The sequence below is a fragment of the Aythya fuligula genome, chromosome 6 (genome assembly GCF_009819795.1).
Source record: "Aythya fuligula isolate bAytFul2 chromosome 6, bAytFul2.pri, whole genome shotgun sequence".
NCBI lineage: Eukaryota > Metazoa > Chordata > Aves > Anseriformes > Anatidae > Aythya > Aythya fuligula.
The window spans coordinates 7,335,851-7,361,234 of record NC_045564.1 but is presented as its reverse complement, the minus strand read 5'-3'; the positions used below and the strand labels follow the sequence as shown (position 1 = coordinate 7,361,234).

The window sequence follows — 25,384 nt, the reverse complement described above, 5'->3', positions numbered from 1 at the left end:
ACATGTTCATGCACATCAGTACATATGTATTGTTCTTGCCAAGCTCTTAGCCTTGCTTAATGGGACAGAGGAAAGCTATTACATGTGTGTAAAAGGTTCAGGTGTGGTGTTAATAGTTGCCATTTGAGGACTTCATTAGGGAGATAGATGCATTATCTTACAGAAGTTGTAAAGGTTTTATTCTTTTGTGCATCACGTGTCCCAGAAAATGCAATTGAATTACATTTGAAGGCCAGACAGAGATCTGTCACACAGTACCAACATTTCTTCAGGCCTCTCAATTTATTTAATGAGCTGATGAGGAAAGAACTTTTCATACTTCCTGTATAAGGCGCTTTCTAGCATGCGAATGGTGAAATTCCCAGGTCCGTCAGAGCCAAGGGACCCACTGAGCTAGCAGTGTGGGACCCCTTCCTTCTGCAGTGAGTAGCGTGCAGATAGACCACCCAGCCAGCTGCTTTAAGCCAAGTCCTCATGCCTCTGTTCACAGAGGGCTCAAGAGGGAGTTTTTGGGGTTCATACTGGCCTTGAGAGCACTGTGAAACAAGGTGTTTGCTGGGATGCCCTTCTGTGGAAGGTACTTAGACTTACTGTTTTGAATGGACATGTGGTTTGGGGGAATATGGGTGGTACCATTTTGACACATCTCTTCAGCTTTATCTCTGAAAGAAACAAAGTCTCACACTTATGTGTGTGAGACCAATGTGTTCTGGGTCAGTAATCATTTTTCCTAGTTGTTGACACCAACTCCTTCTTTTGGCAGCATGTGATGGCATTGGAACAGGGAGTTTAGTGTCAGCTCAGACGGTGGATTCCAGCAATATTGACAAGTTCATAAACTGTACCAAGATCAATGGCAACCTTATCTTCCTCGTTACTGGGATTCATGGGTAAGTGACAAAATGGAAAGATGTTATGGCATGGTGCCAGCCAAAACCAGGAGTGTACACCTCTTACTTATGGCTGCAGGCTTCTTGTGCTGAACAGCAGATCCAGGGTAAATAAGTTTTCTGACTTAGTTAGGAAGGGAACTGTTAATGGTGTTCTTACAATTCAACCTATAGGAAGAGAAAGGATGAAGTAGATGGCACTAGGAGGAGAAAAGCCTGCTGTGATCTTTGGGTACCATAAATTGTCAGAGCCTGGCTGGTGGTTGTTGCTCATGTATGAAAAAACAGTCAATTGGCTTAAATTACATATATTAAAGGTTTGATTGCAGAGATGTGCAAAACTCAGGGGTACTTAACTACGGTGTTTTGGTTTAAATATCTTCATATGTTGAATAAGTCTTAATTACAGGTCATGTGGAGGTACAGAACCAGTATTTGGAAGTCTCACCAATGTCTCTTTTGGAAAGAAAGAGCCCAGCCAAATACCCAGCCTCTTGCTGTTTATAGTTTGCACTTTGTGTCATTGTATCAGAATTGAATGCATGGTACAAATTCTGAAAGGATGGGATGTGTCCAGGGAGAGCAGGATTAATTTATTTTGATCACGGGAGGCCTAGTGCAAGCAGCCACTTTCTTGCTTTGCATTCTTTGTCACCGAGATCACACATGCGACTGCGTTTTCTGACTAATTCAAGCCTTCATAATGTAATTGGCCATGGTAAATTATATGTGATGCTTTGAGGTATTCCAGGTCCTTTTAAAATGGGCAGAATTCTCAAAACATGCTAACAAGATGAAACCCTTTTTTTCCTCCATATGTAATAGGTATACACACGTCTTGTACACTAACAGTACAAAGTTACAGCTGGAGGAATTGAGCAATTCTCTGTGTACTAAGTGAAATGCAAGTTTCAGAATTAGATGAGCACTTGTTGCAAAAGTTGCATTAATTGTAGAGTTACAAGGTGGGTCACATTAACAAATCTGTTGAAATTAAAAGGAGCAAAACCAATCTTGAATAAAACCATGTCCCTTGGGAAAAAAAGAAAAAATAAATTACAGACTATAAAGCAGGGAGTTAAAATATGTTGCTGTATTTTAATAGAAGAAAACCTTTTAGGTCAGTTAATATTGAAATTGTGCAGAACTTTGTCTCATTCTTCATGAACAAAACTCACTCCAACCAATCTTAAGCACAAAGACACCAAGTTCTGCAAACCTGAATTGTTCCACAGCATAAATTGTGGTAGTGTGTAATAAAAAAAAAAAAAAAAAAAAAAAAAAAAAAAAAAAAAGAGTGCTAAAATAACTTTGAATCTCTGGGACAGAATTTTGTTTAATATTCCTGTAAATTTTGCAAATGAGTAATACACAAAAGAAATAAAAAAGCACTAGCTACCTACAGAAGCAGTTTATTATATAGATGAGCAGATCAACAAAAACAATATATTTTTTTAAAAAATATGTCCATTTGAACTTTTAGTTAACTTCTGTTACAAAGTTGTTTATGCAGTGAACTGCCGCTTCTTTGTGTGAATTTTCAGCATTTCAGATTGTAGGGACTTCAAGTCTAGCTGCCTGGGCAACTGAGAGATGTTTTGTAGTAGCAGAGAAGTCAGTGAAAGATGCTAAGAGTGGATTTTGTTGTTTTGATTCGTAACTTTGTACTTACAATTCATGCTGTCATGTTTTTGATCCTATCATTTTGTAGCCTTTCTGTTGTCTGAGCTCTTAAACTTAGTCTCTATGCCTTTGTTACAATGTGTATGCAAACTATGTGTTTAAGTAGCAACTGTTTCCAGGGTTAACTATTAATGGTTATTTATGTAGAAATTATATAATTCTGAATTGACTTTAATTAGAGTCTGAATGTGAAGTGGGATAAAGGTAGGCCTTAAATTGTGGTGAGTTGGTAGTGCTCATTCTTTTGAGGTAGTACTCTGCCAAAGCATGTGGATGAAGGGATCTTCTTAAAGATCCACATCTCTGACCTGAGACAGAGCACGTTGGCTAGAAAATGGGGAGGAACCCTACAGCTCAGGTGCAATTTTCTTTCGATTGTTTTTTTATGGTTGGGTTCCTAAAAAGCCAAGCTGCCTTTTGGATGTGCTGCTGCCTGTGAGGGGGTGTAGTTTGGGGACAGACAGCCTTAACTAACAGCAAATGCTCCTTGTTGCAGCAGGAGCAACAAGCCCTCAGTGCTAGCCAGCTTTTTATCTTCCCTTTCATTGTCTGTCTACAGTTCCACAATCAGCTGAAACGCTTATTCCTGGAGCTGTGAAGTCCAGCTGAGCCTGTTCTACTGAGAAATCTTGTCTCTGCTAATAAGAATGGTAGATAACTGCATTAGTCTGCAGTTTTAGAAGTTGATAAAAACATGTCAGGCATTTGCCTGTTAAGGGGATTTAAATTTGTATACTTAAAGACCACCTTATCTTAGGATTTGGAGGCGAAATTCAGCAGCCTCAAGTTCAGTACAGTTGTGGTGTTTCCTTTTTTAGGAATGCATTTTAAAAGCAAAGTGTTGTGTTTCTGTTAGGTAGTACAAATTTGTTACCTACTTTTGAGAGCCCCAAATTGTTAGAATTACATTTATACGATGCTTCTGTGGTCCACTGGGCTTTATATTGAGTTTTAAGAATTTATTTTGTTTTTTACTATCCTGGAGTCACCTCCACAATAGTTAAAGTGACCCCATTAGTCTGCCACAGCACAGTCTCGTGAGACCTGTCCCCAGAGACAGTTTGGTTGATTACCAATGTGTTCCAATTCCAGGAGTTCCGCTCTTGGAAAGCAGAAGGAGGAGAGATGGAAATGCATGTTCCACCTTTACTGAAGATGTTTGCTACCCTCACAAACCCTATAAAAATACCATAACGTTGTGGTATTGAGTTTTAAAGGAGTTTTTTTGTTTGAGTTAGGCTTTTATTCCTTAAATAACGGGAGTGTCGCAGTATGTTTCCTCCTAGTGGACATTGTCCAGGCAAATGCTCTTCATTCCTTTAAAATTTAAAACAAAAATAAACAAGAAAAGCTAAATAATGTCACTGTCAAATCAGTCAGTTTCATCTTTTCATGTTATAGCATGCCTAACTTAGAGATTTTCATGTTTGATGGGGGTATTTCAGTTCTCTAATGACCAACTAGCTTGGCAAAGATCTATGTGTGCTTCTTGATGTTCCATTTTACACCTTCTAAACAGTGCATCCTTGTAATGTCCAAGGTCAGGCACTGCCAGCATGCTCTTAGTTTTCTTCTGGTTTTAGCTTGTTACTTGTTTCAGTAGCGATTTTATAAGTACAGTCCTGGCAGTGCGGTATTAAAACTATCATTTAAGTTCGCCTTCCTGGACAAAATGTTGAAAACATGCATCTTTTCCTTTAGGGATATCATCCAGAGTTGTTCAGAATCCATTAATTTTCCAAGAGCATAAGTATTTACTCAAATATTGATGATTTGATCCTTCAAGATAGTGAGCGCCATTATTTCCCCTCAAGATGACTTAGGAGAAGTTTCTACAGATTCTGTAGAATCAACAGTCTGAAAAAATTGAAAACAGTCTGGAGAAACCTGCCACATACACTACCGAAAAGCCAAATGTTGACTTCCTTTTCTGAAAGAATAATAATTTCTACATGGCATAGCTTTGTGAACGTGACTTTTTTGTTTATTCATTGTATCACATTTTGTCCGTTTAATCTTTCAGGGATCCATACCACACAATCGCCGCTATTAATCCGGAGAAATTAAATATCTTCCAAACAGTGAGAGAAATAACAGGTAACAAACACTTCTGATTCGTACAATCTGAATTTCTTCTCATTTTGCATTTATGGTTGTGATTTGGTGTTTTTTGTGAAGATACCATGCTTTTTTCTTAAAAGTCAGCATATTGTCAATTTAACAAAGTTTAATACAGAACAACTCCAGTATCACATATTATTAAAAAGTGTATTGTCCTTTCCTAATGAGTACAGAGTGAACATTGCATTTGGGGTACACAGACACCAGAATACCAAGACCTTATTGCTGAGTGGGCTGGGGGTCTTGGCGCAGTGCTAGCAAAGTGAGACAAGTGTTGCAGACAGCAGTTGTGACAGCGTCTGCTCTACCACTTAAGTGGCATTATCTCTGTGCTTACAGATGTACTGCATTTCAGTCCTGTACTGAAAAATCATGGGGAACTACATGTATAGATGTCTTTGTAGAACAAAATACGTAGTTCCACTTTCTGCCTATGCAGAGACTGCTTTCCAGTGGTGACTCATGCACACTCAGAAAGGAATGCCAAGTTCTTTGTTTCAGGGAAGTCTTATCTTTGTATGCTTCAAAAAGGATCTCTCAACTTCTGTCCAAAGTATGCAATACATTTTAAACTGATCCTTCTTAATTAAGGCAAATCCTAATTCTGTCAAATTCTAAGAAGTGGCTAGCGGGCCTTGCAGATTGCAGCTTGTGTTTAGGCTGTTGAAAGTCTGGCTGTTGGAAGTGGACTCAGTGCTATGACACTGCTGCTGTGACACTGCTGAAGTCTTCCTTTGCCTTCCTGGAGGAGAGTGCGGAGCAGGCTGATGAATTCCCACACCGTACTGTGCAGCATTCATTACTTATTTCTTTCTTTTACTCAGGCCAGCACTGTCTTTCAGTTACAGGTTAGGCCTGTCTTAATTCATGTACACGATCAAGCGGTCTTTATGTCTGAAATGACTGATGTTCCTGTTTGCCTTTACCTCCTTCAGGGTATTTGAATATACAGTCGTGGCCTGAGAATATGACGGATTTCAGGGTGTTTTCTAACTTGGTTACAATTGGTGGAAGAGCTCTATATAGGTAAGGTATTCTCTCTGTTCATGGAATACTTTTTTTATTAGCCTTTTATTTGGTAGCCCAGACTGCGACATCCTTCTGGAAAGGCATCATAAACTGGTATGTTTTCTGTGTTACCAAGTTATTCGTTAACAGTATCTTTGATAAGCACTTGTTTATAATGGTTTAAAAAAAATATAAAGACAACAAAAAAAACTTAGAATGTCTTGGGTCATTGTTGTAGCTCTTAAATCATTGTCCAGCAAATACTTCTTACAATATTAAAATATGTTATGAATGTGAAATGTAAACTGAAAGAAACTACTTAGCCTCATTATCTGGAAGATTCTATGGGTGCGAACGGAGGTGCAGGCTCACGCGTCCAAGGAACGATCTGCTCTTAAGGAGCCGTAAAAGATAATAAATACATGGAAGAACACTGAAGTACTTCACAGATGGGGCACGTGTTAGCTGTGTAGTGCCACTTTTACCAGCGATGTTTCAATATGAACACTCGTACAGAAGAATTGATTTTGAAGAGAAGAAAATGCAGTGAAAAGTAATGGAGGAGCACAAGATAGCGGAATGATGTATAGAGCAAACTCTCGTTCCCAGTTGTGTAAATGTAGTAAATCAGTCATGGGATTCTGCTGGCATCTTAAACAGCAGGCCAAGCAGATTATGAATAGCAGTGAAACCTTGAGATTGAATTACAGCCCAGCGTTTGTTTGCAAGCAGCAGTTTTTATTTAGAACAGCTGGAAAACAATTACAATCATTAAAATACAATAACTTAAAGGTTGCCCAGAAACTGGCTGTTGTCTTTACTCATCATCAGTCATAAAATATGTGCAGTCATTCACAGATTATACACACAATCATTTGCCTCTTCCTTTGATGAAGAAAGGAGATAACCATATATTACAATAAAAGAAAAATGAAATATAGAAAGTGGGTGGAAAAATTTCCTTGGAAATAACAGTTTCTGCCTGTATTACTATAAATGATGTTAATTTGATGCCTGACAGAAGATGTTAATACATTTTGCATGACTTTGTCAATTTTTCCTTAGCACATAAACTATCACAGTATTAATTCTGTTGTCTTGGGGGAGGAACAGATTTTTCTAAAATATTCTTAACTGCACTTAATTCAAAAAAAAAAAGTTAACATGCAAAATTGAACTGTGTTTGACTTAATCGAGTGGTTTTGCTGGCTGCATCCCGAGCCTCACAGTTTGTGCTATCATGATTCTGACAGGGCTTGTAATTTTGTAGGCAAAAAAAAAAGGATTTTGACTCACAGAACGTTTATGTCACCCTTAAAGAAATGTTTATCTGACCAAATTTCAGCTTTGCAAAAAAAGGTCATTTTGCCATTAGAAACTAATTCTAGTGGGAAGTTCTCAACCAGCCTTTGTAAGTTCCACCTCCTGGGGCTCATTCCTGTTCTTTTGTTTTTGTCACAGTGGCCTTTCCTTACTCATCCTAAAGCAACAAGGCATTACCTCTTTGCAGTTCCAGTCCTTGAAGCAAATCAGCGCTGGCAACATCTACATAACAGACAACAGCAATCTGTGCTACTACCACACAGTCAACTGGACCAGCCTTTTCAGTACGCCCAGTCAAAAGACGGTGATTCACCGAAATAAAAAAGCAGAGAACTGCAGTAAGTACTGCCGCTCAGTGCAGGCCTTCTTGCTTATAACTGGCTATGATTGGGGTGAAAATGGTGGAGCTACTGAGGATAGGCTGTTGTGGGCAGGCCAGAATTCACCTGGTGTCACCTGGCATGAGCTCCGTGAACATCAGTGGATCTGTGATCATTTACAGAATCTGTAAATATGGCCCAGCCTTTCTGAGAAGATTTATAGGCAAATAAAGTTTTTTAAAGTATGAAGGAATGAGAGGGGAGGGAAAGCACCACTTCCTTGCTGTGGTGTGAACGTTGGAGAGAAGAGATCCAGTTTCCTAAATGGGGATTCTGAAGGCTATAAATGTGTAGCAAATATGGTGTTCATGGAAGGCTTTGATTTGACAGTTTTGAAAATTATAGCCCTCTTTTTATGGGGGTGAGTTTAGCATCTCTTGCTTCTCCTATTCTGCTTTGTCAGAGTGGTCCTATCTTACTCCAGAAAGGCCACTTTTGGGACTCTTTTTGGTAACTGAATTCTCCTTTCTGTACTCAGCCTATCTGATACTGGATTACTAGCAGACTTTCAGCTGGGGTAGCTTGTCTTTCAGGAAGGCTTATGTGCTAACACCTGGCCTAAGGTCATTGTACTGAAAAACAGTGCTGTGTAGCAGATGAAATAATTTGAAATGACACAGAAATGACACAATGACTTGCATTAATGCAGTCATGTTGTAGCAGCAACACAGTTCATTTTGAGCATCTGTTAGGCTGCCAGAGAAGAAGTTCATTAAATTGCTCTATATGTATAAATGATATCTCTGTTCTTTGGGGTTTGGCCAGCCAGAAGTGTATGCTTTGGGTTTTTTTCAGGCTCACTTTCAAGTTAGCCTTTTAGTTCTTTTTTTTTTTTTTTTTTTTTCTCCTCCCTTTGAAGTACTATTCTGTTCTGCTTTGAAAGACTTCGTGGCTGTGCTCGTCGCTGTAGTATGAGGCTAGGTTCCAATATCTATCGCCTCTGCTTGGTTATTTTTCTCATTTCTTCTGCTGGGTGAGAGCTTCACGAAGCGTAAAGCCTTGTTTGGTATGTCTCTACGTGGGATTTTGTTGGCTGTTATTTACCATTTTTTTCTACCGATGAGTTAAATAAATGCCTTTTGCTGCTGAAATATATTCCAGTAGGATCTTAGTGGTCCAATCTTGCTGTGAGAGATAAGAACCTCTGAACCTTCCAGAGGAAGGTGCAGGATTTCTTTCCACCGTGTGAAAAACTGCTAACTAGGAGAGAAGTGTCTTGTTCCTGGTGCTTTCTGTTGTTTTCACATCTTTGCTTGTTTATAGCAAGATTGGAGCTAGCTGTCTGATAATGATGCATCATTGAAGGAAACAACAAAAGTGGCTCTCTTCTGTCCAGAGAAATTCAGTATGAAAATAAAGCAGTAATAGAATAGAGCATGGTCTTTGTATCTCATACAGTAGCACTTCCTCTTTGCTTCAAGTTCTGTACAGAACACATGCTAGAAGACAATGAAAAACTACTCAGAAGTGAACTTTGTACAGTGCTTTTCCCTTCATGGAGCAGTGTTTTACTTGACTGTTTTGGAGAGCTTGGAGACCTAGCTGAAAACAACAGTTAGGAGTATAGTCCTGTACTAGTTGTCAGGATTGCTTTGTCAAATATCTTTGCCCTTTACTATGATCACTAAGTTTGGGTGTCTCTGAAGTGCCCCCAGCTGTTGAAACACAGACTTGCTGAGCAAATGGAAATGAGAAGAGACTGTCAAATCGTCCTCTTACACTGTGTCTTGTCAGTAAGGTTGAACACAAACGGAAAATGTAAACTTTATTTGACTTTCAGCTTGTTGAGGATTTGCTATAGTAGAGGCTTTTACTTGCTAGGAAAAAAACTACTACTAAAGATGTTTTACGAAATTTAACGCCAAGAGAATCTTCCTGAGGAAAACAAATCTCTTTTATTTCTCCGTAAGAAGCCGTACTGTAAGCTACACTGCCAAGGGATTAGTTCTGAAAATGGACTCTAACCTGTGTTTATTAAACAGACTGTATTTAATGAACATAGGCTGCAGGCCAGGCTGCTCAGGTCAGAAAGCAACGTCTTAGACTGCTTACTTCCTGAATCCTAAAAGGGAGCAGCGGTGCTCTCTGTGAACGTCTGTGTGAATGAATTGATTAATGTTTTGTGGCCTTCTGAGAGTCAGCAGTAGATGAGAAGAGCTATCCTGCTGCTTCAACTCCGCCTGTCAGTCAGCACCTCTCTGGGGTTAAATAGGTTCTGCTGCAGGTTAGATGTCTAACTAAAATCCTCACAATTACTTTGAGTAAGACAGAAGTGTTCTTTAGAGCCAGATGCATTTCTCCAGCATTCTTTGAAACATCTGTGGTTTTCAGGGTAGGGCAACAGACTGAGGTTTTGGGGGAGTTTTCTCCGAATCTTCCACTGCCTGAATGTTTCTTAGCTGAGGGCAAGCCGCTAGGGTTTCCATGTCTGCCTTCTGGTTGTTTTGCCTGTTTCAGGCCCTGATCTGCACGGGTGCTTGTGCATATGCATGTGCTTCTCTGAGTGACAAACAAGGCTAATCAGAATGGGGGGGTGGTAAATGCAAATGTAAATCTCTAAGTATTTGCAGGATTCAAATCTAGCTTCTGTGGTGGAAATGCTGTCTGTTTGTGTGGTATCAAGCGGTGCGTCAATTATTAATAAAAATAACTATTAAAGATTGTTTTTCATATGGTTTCCCACAAAACAAACCAATACAGACCATGTTAATTATTACAGCCACATTCTGGTGTGCTTATTATTAATCCTTTGTATATTTTGAGGCACTGTCAGCTTGTTATTGCTTTCCTCACTGCCTAGTGATTATTACTGCCTTAAAACAAATGACAGCAAACATTTAATACACATGTAGCTTTTCTTAAAACCCATGTGAGAGCTCCTAAGATCATCTGGTCAGCCTGATATAATAAGTGGCTTTTATTATGCATCACAAGATGGTGATGCATCTTTTTGATACCATTTAATATTGCGTTCTGCTGAACACTGAAGAATTATTGAGAAAGTTAAATATTCATGTAAAAGTTCAGTCTACAGTAGTGCTTCATCTGTGAGCTAGCGCTGGCCCAACAGTTTGGTGCAAGTCTGATTTCTTTCGATCAGAATGATGACAATGGACTTCAGTGAGTGGAAAATGCTGCAGGGTGTGATGAGCAGTGAGGGACTTGGGAACTACATGGACCCTGAGAGATTCCTAGGCATGGAGGCTGGTTACAAGAGAAGAGGGAAGGATAAGTTGAGGCTTTGACAGCCGTTGCACTTCTAGCACGGTCTGACAGTGTCTCCCAAAGTTGTTTAAGAATTCATATGGCAAATGGGTATCTTTAAATGGATAACCATAGAGGAAATTATTTGAAATGTATTTGTCAAATACAGTGCATGGAGCTCTCAGAGAAGCACAGAATTTCTCTGGTAGGAAGGGACCTGCATGTAATATTGAGTCTAACTCTTGGCTGCATACAGGACTACCTAAAAATTAAACCAGGTATCTGGGAGCGTTGTCCAAACACTGCTTGAACTCCATCAGGCTTGGGGCCATGACTGCTGCCCTGGGGAGCCTGTTCAGTGCCCGGCCAGCTCTTGGTGAAGACCCTTTTCCTCACACCCAGCCTGAACCTCCCATCACAGCTCCATTCCGTTCTCTTGGGTCTTCTCATCTAATGTGTAATTTTAATTGTTTCCTGCTATAGCCTGTGATGTTCATAAACCTTACTGTGTTATGAAGATAATTAATGTGGACTTAAAGTTACTTGTTAGGGAATGTGGTCTGGTGGTTAGATTTTACTGTTACTTTGTGCTGAAGTCAAAAATCGGCCTTTTTTGCCCAGCATGGTTATTTTATGGAACAGTCAGAGGTGACTCATGTTAAATATGAGAGCACACAAAATAAATCCAGAAAAAATGTGTTTTTTACCAAGTTATTTAAATAATTGCTTTCAGCTCCGCTGACACCTGCAGTTTGTGGAGAAACCTTTCCAGGCAAAGGTTGTTACAAATGTGGTTGTTATGAATTATGTCAATTTAGCCACCAATTAACAACTTGAATAAATGATTCCACTCATTGTCAGGCTTGATGCAAAACTAACTGAAGTCTGCAGGAGTTTTTCTGTCGAGTTCAAGGAGCTTTGGATCAGGTCCCTAACTATATAGCCAAAAAAACTTTTTTTTTTTTTTTTTTTTTTTTTTTAGCTGAATTTCTTCAGTTCTAACTGGTTTGGTGAAAAAACAATGAGCCTTTTTACTTCTAACCTGTGTGACCCCATTGATAAAGAATGAACATTTGTTCTAAAACTCCCAATCAAAATGAGTTCCTGTCAAAAGCTTTATTGTTCTTTCCTTGCACCTATGGCCATGTGATATGCTGGTGCTTTAGAACTTTCTCAGGGCGTGAAAATGCCAAATAGTACATCTAAAATTGGAACACCTCTTTAACCATATACTTAAAGATGAGGAAGAAAGCATATCTGCAAGCATAGTGGATTTTATAAGATGTCCAAAAAAAAAAAAAAAGATTCTCCTTTTGCCAGGATTTGTTTATGACAAGATTTCTAAAAGATTTAGAAATAAACAGAAGGATATAGTGTTTTCTGATTATTATTTTCTACTGTTGCTTTTTTCATAGACTACAGCTACTGTTGGCTAGATTTCGATAGGATAATCTTGATTTTCTTTACTGAATAGCTCTCGTTTCATTTGCATAACGTTCACTCAGTATACTTTGAGTGATCTTGTAATAGTGTTCCTTGCTATTTCAAGGAATATTTTAGTGCAACACTTTGTAAATAAATTCTTGATTCAGAGTACTCTAATAGTCGAGGGGGGGAAAAGAAATGGCTAGTAATAAAAACATGATTTCAAGTTACTAAAAAATTGAGAAAAATAGGAAACTGCCTTTTAATGACAAGAGTTTATAAAACGGTATTAGAACTTAAAATATTCTTAGGGTTAAAAAGGAGAACAAAGGTATCTCTAAAGCAATTTTTTTTTACTTGCCTGACTACTACTTAAAGCCAGTCATTGACTGAAAAATGAGACTATTTTTACAAAAGGTTTGCTTATTTTGAATTGTGATAGTTTCTGGGCTCAGGGCAGGTGGGGGCTGGATTGCAGCAGTTCCTTTTTTTCTGTGGATTGAGCCTGAAGCTGTCTGGTAATCCCAGATGTCCTTGTGGCAGACAGTGTGAGGCAGGGCTCATTTCTTTGTCTGGTCAGGGTCTGTCACACGTCACCACCAGCCTGTATGAGATCAAGGGAGATGGGCAGACCAGGCATGAAGCCCTGGAGTCTACTCTAAGGGAGACCTCAAGTGTGCCCGAAATCCCATGGCGTGACTGGGGTTCCCCTGACATGACCAGCTGCGTCACATTGAGCTTTTTGCTGGGTGCTTCTGCAGGCAATGAACATGAAGCAGGACCAAACTGGCCTTCAGTACCAAGTCAGTGCCTGTGCGGACCAACTGTACAAAGCCAGCATCAGACTGAAATGTCTAAAAGTAGGTGAAAAAGGAAATGTTGGCTAGATGTAGCATTTACAGATGTAAAACTTTTGCCAAATGCCAGCTTCTGTGAAGTTCAGTCAGAAGCGGCATAGTGGAATTATTGACTTCTACTTTCTATAAATGTTGTCATGCTGTAAAATAAATAAATAAATGGTTTAGGACAGTATTGTAAATCTGCATTTTTCATCTGTGCTCACACTGACTTTGTTTGATTTGGTTCCTTTCACTTCAGCAGAACGACTCCTGATTTACAGCAGAGTTCAGGCAAAGAGAACGAGATGTCTTTATGCAGTGGCATAAAGCTAAATAGCTCCGGTCTCTTGCTATGTTGCTATCTCCAGGAATTAGTTCAACCCAAAAGAAATTAAATGACCACCTGCAAAATCAGTTACTCCTATTTTTTTTTTTCCTTTGGCTATGACAGACTTGAGTTTTGATGCAAAAGAACAACCAGAAAACATGCAGAATTATCCTTTTTGTTGTCATTAAGAAAATATGATATGTATTTTGGCACCCCAGCCTTGATATTTATATTTACATGTATATCTATATATGTGTGTGTGTGTGTAAAGGACTGGAGTGTGCAGACTTGTCATATCCTAGGTTCCTTGCGGTACTGTAGTGACCACGTAGTAGTGTTCATCTACCTGTTGAATTACTATGTTGTGTAGCAGAGCTCCAAAGGGTCAACAGCAGTGCTGCACAAGTAGAAAGTATGAATCTGCTTTTTTTGGGTCAGTTTGCCTGCAAGGGCCAGAGGACAACAAATCTTTGGGTTCCTATACTTCTTTCTACAAAGTAAAGGTGAGATGTCCTTTTTGGCACTGAACTATGAAAGTGTTCAGGGAAGAAAAAGAAGAGAGAAGCTGGCATTCTCTATCTGCATAAAGCAAAATACCCAACTGCAGGATTAAAGGAAATAAGGAAGACGCCTCTTGCCTACTTGCTACATGGGCTGCCAGAGAAATATTTAAATGTGCCACACACACAGTTGTTGTGTGTTTCTTCCTAAGAAGTGCTTTCCGTTAAATTCAGTGGTCAGAAGCAGGGTGACAGTGAGCGACAGGACAAGTAGTGTATATCAAAAGAGAGCGTCCCACCAGTGTTACATGAACTTCTTGCATCTCAGCAGGCAAAAGAGGGTGTACGAGTTCCCTTGGAAGGAACAGAAGAAGATAGAGGCATGCTGTATAGATCAGAAAGATGGGACTGATGAACCTTGTGCTAGCATCAAACAATGCTACATGATGAAACACAGTGATTAAGGAGCAGTGTGCTCTCCCGTACAGTTAGATGCTATGGCGGGTATTCAGTTGGATCAAATGTGGTATGTTATACACCATAGCACAGAACAACCAGTGTGAAAACATGCTGCAGAGTGTAGGAAGCATCTTCTGCTGTTTCTTTAATGGTCTATAAGGACGTACTGTCTCTCAGGTAATAAAACTCAGTAAACTCTTTAATTGTTAAGGTAGACTGCATGGCCAGCTAGTACTTACCTGCCCTCTTCCAGCCTTGACACAAGACCATCAGGTATTCTGAAATGAAAATAGGGTATTTTTTTTCCCATCACCCAGGTGTGCTGCTGTACTGGAAGAAGTGCAGAAAAACAATGTACAAAAAGACTGTCTTTTTATTGAATAAAAGGTGACGGAGGGCTTTCTGTCTTTTGTGAGAGAAATTGCTGTTGGTTATGCTACTGCCCGCTGCAAAGGCGTGCTGTGTGTATGTTGTTGCTGTTTTATAGGTGTATGTGTATTTGCCATCTCTGGTGTTTAGGAGATTTTTATATCTTTAATCTACGCAGTCTAGTATATAAGCTACTTGCATACAATGCTACCTCATGGAAGAGTAAAGTCCAATTAAGACGTCTGTACTTCCACGTGCTACTGTTTTGCTAAATGGACACCCACATTCTGGAGAGAGAGAGAGAGGGTTTTGCTTTTGCTGTTTGCTCATTTTCTCAGTCTTTCATTTACAAAGTGAGATATTTATATAACCACACAATTCTGTTTGAAACCACCTTTCCCTCACCCCTCATTCGTTCTGTTTATTTAAGCTAAATTTTGGTTTTGAGACAGGGACGATTTTTGTGTGTGTGTGTGTGTTTAATATAAAAAGCTCTTTGCCTATTCAGGTGCTTTTACACTAAAGAATTTTAAAAGACACAATTAATAGTGATACTTCAACTTCTTCCCCACCATCCATAAACTTAATTTCAGGGAGTTCTTGGTTCAGCTGTAGTGCTTTATATTTTAGTTTAACAGCTCTTCTGTGGACTTGGATAATTAACTTTTCAAATCTTGCAAGTCTTTGGCATTTACCGTGTCCTGTGTCAGGGAATTCTGCAGCTTGATCTATACTTGGTAGTAAGAAAAATCTCTGTTTTGAACCCTATTGGATTCCTGTCTTTTTGAATGTTCCTGAGGGACTTGGAAGAAGCAGTGGACAATTGTTTTATGTCTATCTTCTTCTTGTTCGTGTTTTCATAGGGCTTTATTATGTCCTTCCTCATCTGTGTTTCAGGCTACTAGTCTGTTTATTCCTTAGTTCTGATCAGCCCTGCAGCGCCATTTTTCTCACTTTATCCTTTCTCAAAGGAACAGACCCTAATGGGGTGTAGTACTCAGACTTTGAGTGCACAGCAGGTTTCTGTAGCGGTAAGATGTTAACTTCTGTTTTTTTCCTTTTGTCCTGTTTCTAGAAAATGTGAACATTGGGTATGCTTTACTGAGCATGGCGTATCAGATTGGTGTTTCATAGCACTACTGATGTTAATCCTAAATTCTTGTGTTCAGCTGTAGTAGTCAGCTCAGAGAAAAACATTTAATCTAGCATTATTCTGCATGGAAAATATCTTTTTTTTTTTTTTTTTCTTCTTCCTATCTGCATCAGTTCGCATTTACCACTCTATATTAAGCAGGTCTTCTTGCCTATATGACTGCTTCAGAGAGCAAGTTTTCTGTTTTGTGAGGCATGACTTCTGATTACTGAAGTCATCACTATTTTTCTGTGATATACATCCATGTGTCCCTCAGCCTTCTCTCTAGAATCATTTTCTAAAATTGCAAAAACAATGAAAACTCATTTTCTGATGGATTGTCAGCAGACAGCTTGAGTTAGAATGGTCACTTTAATAACAGTGGTGTTGACCCATCATTGCTCCTTTATTGTAAGGGTTCAGTGCTGAATAGTTCTGCTAATTTTACTCCAGGTCTGATTTGAGAAGACTGTTCATCAGGGCAAAAGAAAGATCGCTACTCTGGAGGAACAGTGATGCAGTTGGACGATGTGTTTCCTTTTCAGAGACTGCAATTTAGTAACATCTTTAAGGCTGTTGAAGTCAGAGGCTTTTTACCCTCTGCAAACACAGTCAGAATCCAAGTGGAATTTTGCAGCATGTCTGTGTACTGTGTGTACTGGCTTATCCTACACGCAGGAAGAGTTGGGTCTTCGTTTATGAGGGATTTTGCTGTCATGTTTCGGAGGGGAATATTGTGGTTTTTTGAACGGTGGATGAACTGTCCCTTGGATTTTAGAGGACTATGTAATTTAATGGCAGTATCCTCTCTCTCTGCAGCTGCCGATGGGATGGTGTGTAATGAGTTATGCTCAAGTGACGGCTGCTGGGGACCAGGGCCAGACCAGTGTCTCTCCTGCAAGCGTTTCATCAGGGGAAGGACCTGCATAGAGTCTTGTAACCTGTATGATGGGTAAGATATTTCCTTTTATTTCCCTTGCACTTTTCCCTGAAGCTGCTTGATTACATTGTTCAGGATTCTCATGTGGAAGTTGACTTGTTTGTACAATAAGCAGTATCTGTTCCACTGCCAATATTGTTGCTTGTATGTGAAATATACTATGGGATAAGTTTTAAGTATTTCATAATGTGAACTTGTGTAGAAGGATTTATCTAGTATTGTGCTTCCTCAAGTTTTCATACAACATTAGTTTGTTTCACCTGTTACACTCCTGATAATGTGAACAATTTGATTTAGATGAAGACTTAAAACATTTAGCCCTAGTTGAATATTGACACCCCTATTCAGAAAAACATAAGTTACGTTCTTTCAGATGAGTTAGATTTAGGCATGTAGTCAGGAAATTCTGAGTAAGGACCCCAAAGTAGGACAACTTTTCTTTTTTTTTTTTTAATGAAACATTCTGTATGCTACACATAAATAGTAATAATACAACCAAAATGAATTCTTTTTTTTTTCCTTCCATTTGTGCACGTGCACCATCTTTTCCAAAGGGTGGATAGTCTACATGCTGCACAGACAAAGCCGGCAGAGTCTGCCTTATGACAGGGAAGTAGAGCTAAGCTGTTTATGTGACTTGCAGCAGAATAATTTCATAATTAGTTTGTGGAGGGAAGCAGGTAGAATTTGGCTTACCTGAATAACAGTATAGCAAGGTCCCTAGAGTTTCTTTTATAATAAAGATAAATAAAAAAGAGAAAAATTATTGTAATTACATCTTTTCCTTCAAGGTGCTAATTGAAAATAATATCACTGCATGGTTTCTTTCTTTTCCTGCCTTGGATGCCAACTCATGGAACTGTTATGGGGAGAGTATGAAATGAACTCCCATAAATACATGAAAATAATCTAAATTCTTCTATCTAGACAAGGCATGCAAAAAGCATTGACAGATTACCATTTTATATGCTTAAAAAATATATTAAAAAAAAACAGTTGCAGATCACAAGTGTGTTATATGCACCAGAACATATTTGAGCACAAATTCTGGGGCAGTTGGTGGCTGGTCCTGCCATGGTGCCTGTCTCACTAAGATTGCAAGGAGGCTCTGTGTTTGGATGGCTTAACGAGCCCTTTAGTTGCAATGTTCTGAACTGTATTGACTAGGGAATGGTATTTGCACTTCACACAGGCTCAGCTCCTCAGTCAATATGAGATATGTGACCTGGGCTTGGGGAGAAGTATTCTTGTTTGATTGAGAGCTCTGCATGTTCATCTTGAAGGATAACAACAGTATTTCAGGGTAGGGTCAAATGTGTTTGACTTCTTTAAGTCCTCAGCAGGAAAGCCCTGTCTCCAAAGCTAGAGAAGGATGAGCTTAATCGGAATGGTCAAGTGAGGTTTTCCTTAGCTGTATTGGTGCAGTAGATCCTGATGGTTGTAGAGAGGCAGAGGGAAGGCATCAGTAAACTAAGCACAAAGGCCTTCACCCATGGGCATGAGTGGGCAGCACATCTTTAATTAACGCAAATGTTATAAATGGATAGTGCAACAAGATGGGATCCATCTGCAAAGCTTAGGCGTCCAGTCTGAGTTTATCATGTAGGTTTTCTGTGCGGTTAGTGGGGAGGGAGGCTACCTCTCAGGTGTTACTTCGTTTCAGTCTAGAATAAGGTGAGGTGAACAGTGTTGAGAAGGTGCTGGAGCTTTTTGTAAAAGGCAGCTGGCAGCTGAATTGAGACACCTGATGTTTGATGGAAGAAATCCCTATCCAACTATTAGCAGAACATTTTCTTTTCCCTCTTCTAAGTGGTTAATAATAATAATAATAATTTTAAAAGGACAAAAAAGATCCCTTAGCTGATAGTTGTGTCTGAATGCATGAAATAAATGAGCAAAACTATTTTTTTTGACACTTTTAGATTCAGACCTCAGCCTAGAATTGTTGTTTATGAAAACAAAGTTATGAGCTTTTTGGAGAAAGGCTTTGAAGTATGAGTGTTTGCAGAGACTTAACTAAAAGAACATAAAGAGCACTGTAATCGATGCACTTCCTAATGTTTTCCTATCTGATAGCAATGTCTTACACGTAACGAATATCTTCCTGAACCTTAGATAAAAACAGAAATGAGTTACTTCATATACTACATTCCCTAGTGTGAATGAGGATCTTATTTCTTAAGGGAAAAGGAGAAAAACACCGAGGTTTGATACTGGTAAACAAGATGTCTACTGTTTCACCTGCCTGTGAGTGATGTTGCTGATGATGCACGATTTTCAGCTGTTGTAAAGCAGCAAAATGCAATTAGAAGTGATCTCAGCTGGTGTAGTCCACTGGCCTTAGTGAAGCTGTTTTCTACCAGGTGAAGAGGCAGCCATTTTAGCTCAGTTTCTGTCTCACTTCTGCTTTTTCCTAACCTGCCTGCAAAATATTTCTCTAGGGAATTTCGTGAGTTTGCAAATGGATCTGTCTGTGTGGAGTGTGATCCCCAGTGTGAAAAGATGGAAGACAACATGATCACGTGCTACGGGCCGGTAAGAGCAACCTTTGGTGTATTGTGGCCTAGCTGGTTGTTAGAGTGTGCTAAAGCACAGGCATTTTTTTGCATGGAGAATTTAGAGTGGCTGTTGAAAACCAATGTTAACAAAAGTAAAATAAATAAATATATATATGCACACTCTGCTTGTGGGACAGAATTCTGCACATGTTAAACAGATGCTAGGAGTAAACTCCCTTGACTCCTTAAGATGGTTTAAAAATGCGTGCCCTTTTCTTTCATGAGTTGTCTTAATGCCTTAGCAGTGTAGATGCACAAGGTCTTTAAATGACAGAAGGTATTCAGTTGCAATTTGAGCGTCCTCTTTTATCAGTGTTTTTATTCATTATATTCAATTCTGTGCTGTTTAGTGTAATTTCAGTTGCCTTTTTTCACAAAAAGCGTGGAAATTTGTCACAATCTCTCAGAAAGCTTGAGCAATGTGTTTTTTTCCTACATAGGCCAGCCTTTGACGTTGTTTTGATACAGCTTTTTTTTGCATGCATCCTGAAATGAATGTTAACTGCAGCTGTCACCTTTATATGTCCAGTAAGTCCTGTTTCAAGGACTACTGCTCATTTTTAGACATTAATTGTTCCTTTCTTTTGGTCTTCTGTATATTGCCAAGATTAAAAGAAACATGCAGGATAGTGAGGAGTTGTATTTTAGGCTCTTCATCACTGAGAAAACTTAACCTGTAGCTTATTTCTTTGTTTCCGTGACTTAACCTACAGATTAGAAACAAAACAATGGCATTACACTACTAATTATTCTCATCATCATTTTTGTTGCACTACTGTGCTTTCTGATACTACAAAGCAAGAAGCTAATGTTGCAAGTTTTCAGCCAACAAGGGGAATTTGGATTTATAGTAGGACTTCTGGATGTAAAATCATAAACCGTTGCCCAAACTGAACACCAGATTTGTTTCATTCCACTGGCTTAAAATGTTCAATTTACATTGTTCCAGGAACCTTGGTTTATAGCTTTTAATAGTCCGGTCTATGTATGTATTAAGAAGGAGACTTTGTAGTCCTTCAGCATTGTTGTGACGAGATGCTGCAGGGAGAATGCAGTTTGGAGAATAATTCTGGCTTGCAGAGGTAGCATATCCTACTGTAAGACCACTGCACTTGCTTTGCAAGCCCAGTTCAGTACTGATTAGTGTTGCAGGAAACTTTTCTCATGTAGATTTAAAGTGGGCATGAAGTTTGTTGTGTTAAGCACACCGGTAATATGGAGAAACCTGTTCAGAAGCCTAGAATTTAAGTCTTAAACTCAACAGAATAAGTTTCTGTCCAGAGCTGCCAGGATTTACGCGTGCTGCTCCTGAACAGAGACTGGGGCCATGCAGGTAACTCACTGTTCATTGGGAAAGAAATGCTGCTGGAGTTACTGCTGAATGTGCTGTCATGCTAGGATCTGCAATTCTAGTGCAGCAGGAGAAGACAGAATAACTTGAGCATGTGCTGCATTTCTTCCATATTCTCCAGGGACCTGACCACTGCACGAAGTGTTTCCATTTTAAGGATGGTCCAAACTGTGTGGAGAAATGTCCTGATGGCTTACAGGGAGCAAACAGTTTCATTTTCAAATATGCCGATGAGGATCGTGAGTGCCATCCATGTCATCCAAACTGCACCCAAGGGTAAGTACAAACTCTGTGAAGTGAGCCATCCTATTCACTGTTCATAGACCACTGACAGTTTGGCTTGTTAAAGCACTTGTTCCACTCCTGAAAATGGGGTGTGTACAGCAGTGTATGTAGCTTGATTTCCAGGATTTCTCATGACATTCAGGTTCCAGTCATAAAATTCCAGCAGCTTATCAGAAAATAAGTTTACGCCTCTCTGGAAAACCACAGAGAACTTTTTTTTTTTTTTCTTTTTAAAGCAATGCACAATTAGCTTTCCTACCAGCTAGCTCTGCTTTGTAACAAATGTTTCCATTTGCACCTAAGTGTAGGCATGTACAATTACTTTACTTTTAGTATTTGTTTGTAGATGGAATTTTCATTTCAGTTCCTTGGTATTGCTGAAATAAACCTGCAGCACTTCCATGAGACTGAAATGATAGTGTCACCTTTTTTCATAGGGGGACTGATGAGGTGGGTTTATCGGAAACCTGAATCTGATGATCAATTTCTCAAGTCCTGTCTAAGTATCTCCACGATCACTTTTTTACACTTGGAAGTATATAGACCACATATCTGAGTGAGAACTAAGAACGTGTAACAAAATAACAGTAGTCGAATACAAAACCGTTGTTTTGCATGGGCTGCATCAGTAAGAAGTGTCTTTTTGATGAAATGGTTAGTGGTGTCCAGCATACAAAGAAAGCAAGAGGCAGCCAGAGGGAAAAGAGAAAACTTCAACCAGTGAAATAATCTTCCACAAGAGGCTCTTACTGTTTAGCAGCTAAAATTAAACCAGTAAATTATTCAATGTAATCTTGATGTCAACAGCTGTTGCCATTCAAAATGAGACCTTTTGCTGGTTTTGCAAATCTAATTACAATAGAGCCATTAGGGAAATGAAAGTGAGATCGCAAAGACACAGCCAGGATCTGTTGCACATTTGTCTTCCCCTCAGACCCTTTAAATCAGTTACGCAATAAAAGGAAAATGCTGCCGCTGTAGATGAAGAGTGTAAGAAGAAACTATTTGAAAAGATGAGCTCACTTCAGGAGCTCTGGTCCTGGCTTTAAGAGGTGGTGGAAATGCCAGTTCTGAGGGAGTCTGACAGGCCCAGCTATGGATGACAGATTTACTGTCTGCCCTGCATAAGAAGCACCTTGCAACTTTGCTGGCCTCTCAGAAGAATAGGATGTGACCCTTCTTCCCGTTCCATCCTCTTTTCTGGGAAGATCTAAATGTAATTAATTGTCCAGGAGTAGCTGTGTTTCCTGGAGACCAGGAAGGGAGCAGAAAGTTTTCCATTCGTTACCGCTTCTTTATATACATCAATATTGTGGTTGGTTTTGTCTCACTGGATAGAATGGGATCAAGGAGCGAGGTTTATACACATTCTGGTGGAAGTCTGACATTCTAGTTCATAGGGTTCCTTTATGCTAAGCTCTGATATCATATAATCCTTGAACTTTGTTTTCCCTTCTTTGTGCAGAAGTCTGGTCCAGCTGATTGTTGAAAGAATGTCTCATTTAGCTTAGTATGCCAATCCCCAGAGAAATGACAGAGGCACGCTGGTAATAGGGCGAAAGATTTCTCCTGGGTTACATACGCAAAAATGTAGTTATCTCCCAGATGAAGAGCTCTACCTTTACTGTGAGTCACAGACCATTCCTCACAGAAATCCTCATCCTCTTTACTAAAAGGTTGATGGGTCTGTTCTTAGCTGTTTTGTTACCCCTCATGAAAACAACACACGTATGCCCCAGTCTGGGTAAGCACAGATATTCTCTTCCAGTATTTCTAAAGACTTTCTGGCATGTGATTATGTTAATCTGTTAATGATTGCCCCAGATGCTTGGGGTTTATGGGTTTTCCATCTTCTTGCCAAGGTTGTCAGGGACTGAATGTGCCCACAGAGAAAAAGGAAGTCAGTCTCTCCTGCAATGCTGCATTCTCGAGTTCTCCTTTAGAAATTAATATTTAAGTTCCCCTCAATCAGGATTCCTCAGTGAAATAGGTTGTGGAGGGAACATACCTTGATATTTGACTCACAACTGAATGGTACAGAGAAACCATAAATTTACTTCATCTACCATGTGTGTTCTCCTCTGTCAGACCAATTGGTGGAATAAAACCAGTGCCCTAGCAGTACAGGCTAGGTACTTGTCAAAAAGTCTTGAGCTGCTGCAGAGCACTGCTGCCAGTGCAGTGCTGCTCTGTGAATCAGGGTCTTTGCTAAAATGCGTAGTTAGTCCCCGTAAGATTTTTTTGTCATCTCCAGCTGTTGCTGTCACAGAAAAAGATACCTGTCCCACCTTTGTGTTTTCTGTGAACGTTTTGACAGTTTTTTAGCAGTACTTGCAGATGATCGCTCACTAGAGCATGGAATTAGGTAACACCGTTCTCCTCCTTTATTCAAGTGTAGTGACTGCTCCCATTAATAGGTGTGTCATTATGCAGTCCTGTTAATGATCTTGCATTGACTAAGAAAACTATCGAGGAGTGGCTTCCTTGGATGCAACAACTTTGCTTTTTTGGCTTTGCATTCCCATGATAAACATCAGCTACTCTGAAGCCAGTTTGGAGCAGATCTGAGGCCCATAGGACAGCTATCCCATTTAATTCAAGAGAGTCAGAAAGCATTTGGCACTTTTCCTTGCTGAGCTAGCCAAAATGGACCACTTTCACAGAAATAAAATACTAATTATATAATGGCATCTGACAGTCTGCTTCCTCCCTGGACAAGACACAAACAGGAGATTTCACTGGACACCTCCTCTCATCAGACATTTTCTTCCTGTTTTTTGGAAGGAAAGGTATTACTCTTCACCAAGAGTTTATTATTCCTCTTAAACCAAAACTAGAGAAGTCATGGGAGCTTTGGTCAACATATGCACAGTCCGGAAGGGATTTGAAGGCACAAGGACCGTCTTGCCCCAAAGGCGTTTTAAATTCCAATTGGCACCATAGTGCAAATTCAATGGCAACAAATTCTAGCTAAGACGCTGTTACTATTTTGTTGATGAAAATTCTCTCTCTCTCCCCAGCCCCAGTTCAACTTCCTTCCTATCACTGTCAGCATATACTTACTCCCTGTTACCTAAATAAACCCATGGTTTTGATTCATCCAGCTTTATCCATAGCAATAGTTGGATGAGCAGGTCATTGCCATAACTAAGGTTTTCTTCTGTCCAGAGTTAATCCATTTATATTATCTCATAATCAATTTTGTTTGTTTTTAATAACAAGGATTTTTGAGAATTCACCTGACTAAAAATGGCTTTGCTACTCCAAGTCTGAGAAAAGCTAGGTCCCTACCTCAACGTTAAGGAAAACTGATGAGACAATATTTACGAAAGCTGGAGATAAAAAGGGTTATTTTAGGAAAAAATGATTATTCTAATTTTCAAAATGGTTTTAACTATTTTTCTTTCAGAAAATGATTTTGTAAAGGTAAGGTGAGCTCCAAGTGTAACTTTCTTATAAGCTGTATTGGACTACTGTAAGTTACTGAATATCTCGTTAATAAATTGTAACATATCAATTAACCAGTTCATTTTACAGAGAGAACTTGGAAAATAAACATTCCATCCAGACTCCAAGCAGAAGGAGGAAGCCTGGGGGTCAGTGGAGCACCAGTGTGATGCATGATTGTGTCACACTTGTACTTCCATGTGTCAAAAAGCCTGAAACCAAGGAAATTATTTCCAGAGGAAAAATAACTGATGACTTCATGGTGAAAATTAACTTGTTAATAGAACTAAACGTATGCTGCCATTACTCACATCGTATTTACTGCATTTAAATCAGGACAGCCAGAATAGAGTATGTAGCTATTCACCATGACTAGGAGTAACAGAAATTGCACCTGGACAGAGTTTCCTGTTTGAGGTTGGGAAATCCACTGAAGACGATTACAAGTTCAAATAAAAATCAATAGTATTTCAGCTTTGGGTGGGCGAGGTCCAAACACCTCTCCTCTTCTAGATTCAAGTCCTATTCTCCAAAAGTCTGCGAGAACAAACGTGCAGATGTGAAATGACTTCAAGACAATGGGCTCTCTGTATCTGCTAGTTATCTGAACTAGTAATGGGCTCTCCGACCTCTAATTTGAAGAGGACCTTCTTTTTATTTATTTTTAAGAGTCTGAACTCAGCTTCTTGAGACATGCTAGGAAATGGAAGATCTTGAACAACTTTTTCTGCCTCCTTCATTTCTGAACTGGTTTTCTGCAAATTGCTGAGAATGCCATAAAGAAAGAATGCTGGGCATGTCTGAGAGTGAAGTCAGACTTGTACAGCCCAGAACAGCTGAAATTTCAAAAAAAAAAAAACTGTCAAAAGTTCTGTTTTTGAACTGTCTTTTAATCTACCCTTTCCAATTCATGCGTTATCTGGCCACGTGGGTATTTAACGAATCCATTTTGCCCACCCATTTGCTGAAGGAAAACATTATTGAGGAAATACAAAGTGTGTTTGCATGTCTCAGCTTTTATGTAAAAATAAAAATTCAACTAAACAAACAAGGTAAGGTTCACTATTGTTCTGCTCTCCCTGATGGGCAGATTAGGAGAGGGAAGATGGTGAAACTGAATCTGCTGAATTTGTGTTGTAAGG

General features: G+C 39.4%; 1 protein-coding gene across 1 annotated transcript in view; it reads left to right on the top strand.

Annotated features, from left to right (window-relative positions):
* ERBB4 (erb-b2 receptor tyrosine kinase 4) overlaps nt 1-25,384 on the top strand; it is a 568,512-nt gene that overhangs the window by 405,430 nt on the left and 137,698 nt on the right. The window contains exons 9-15 of the mRNA XM_032189886.1: nt 764-890; nt 4,597-4,670; nt 5,630-5,720; nt 7,164-7,363; nt 16,481-16,613; nt 19,043-19,136; nt 20,632-20,786. Coding sequence (XP_032045777.1) covers nt 764-890; nt 4,597-4,670; nt 5,630-5,720; nt 7,164-7,363; nt 16,481-16,613; nt 19,043-19,136; nt 20,632-20,786 — 874 coding nt within the window. The remainder of the gene's footprint in view (nt 1-763; nt 891-4,596; nt 4,671-5,629; nt 5,721-7,163; nt 7,364-16,480; nt 16,614-19,042; nt 19,137-20,631; nt 20,787-25,384) is intronic.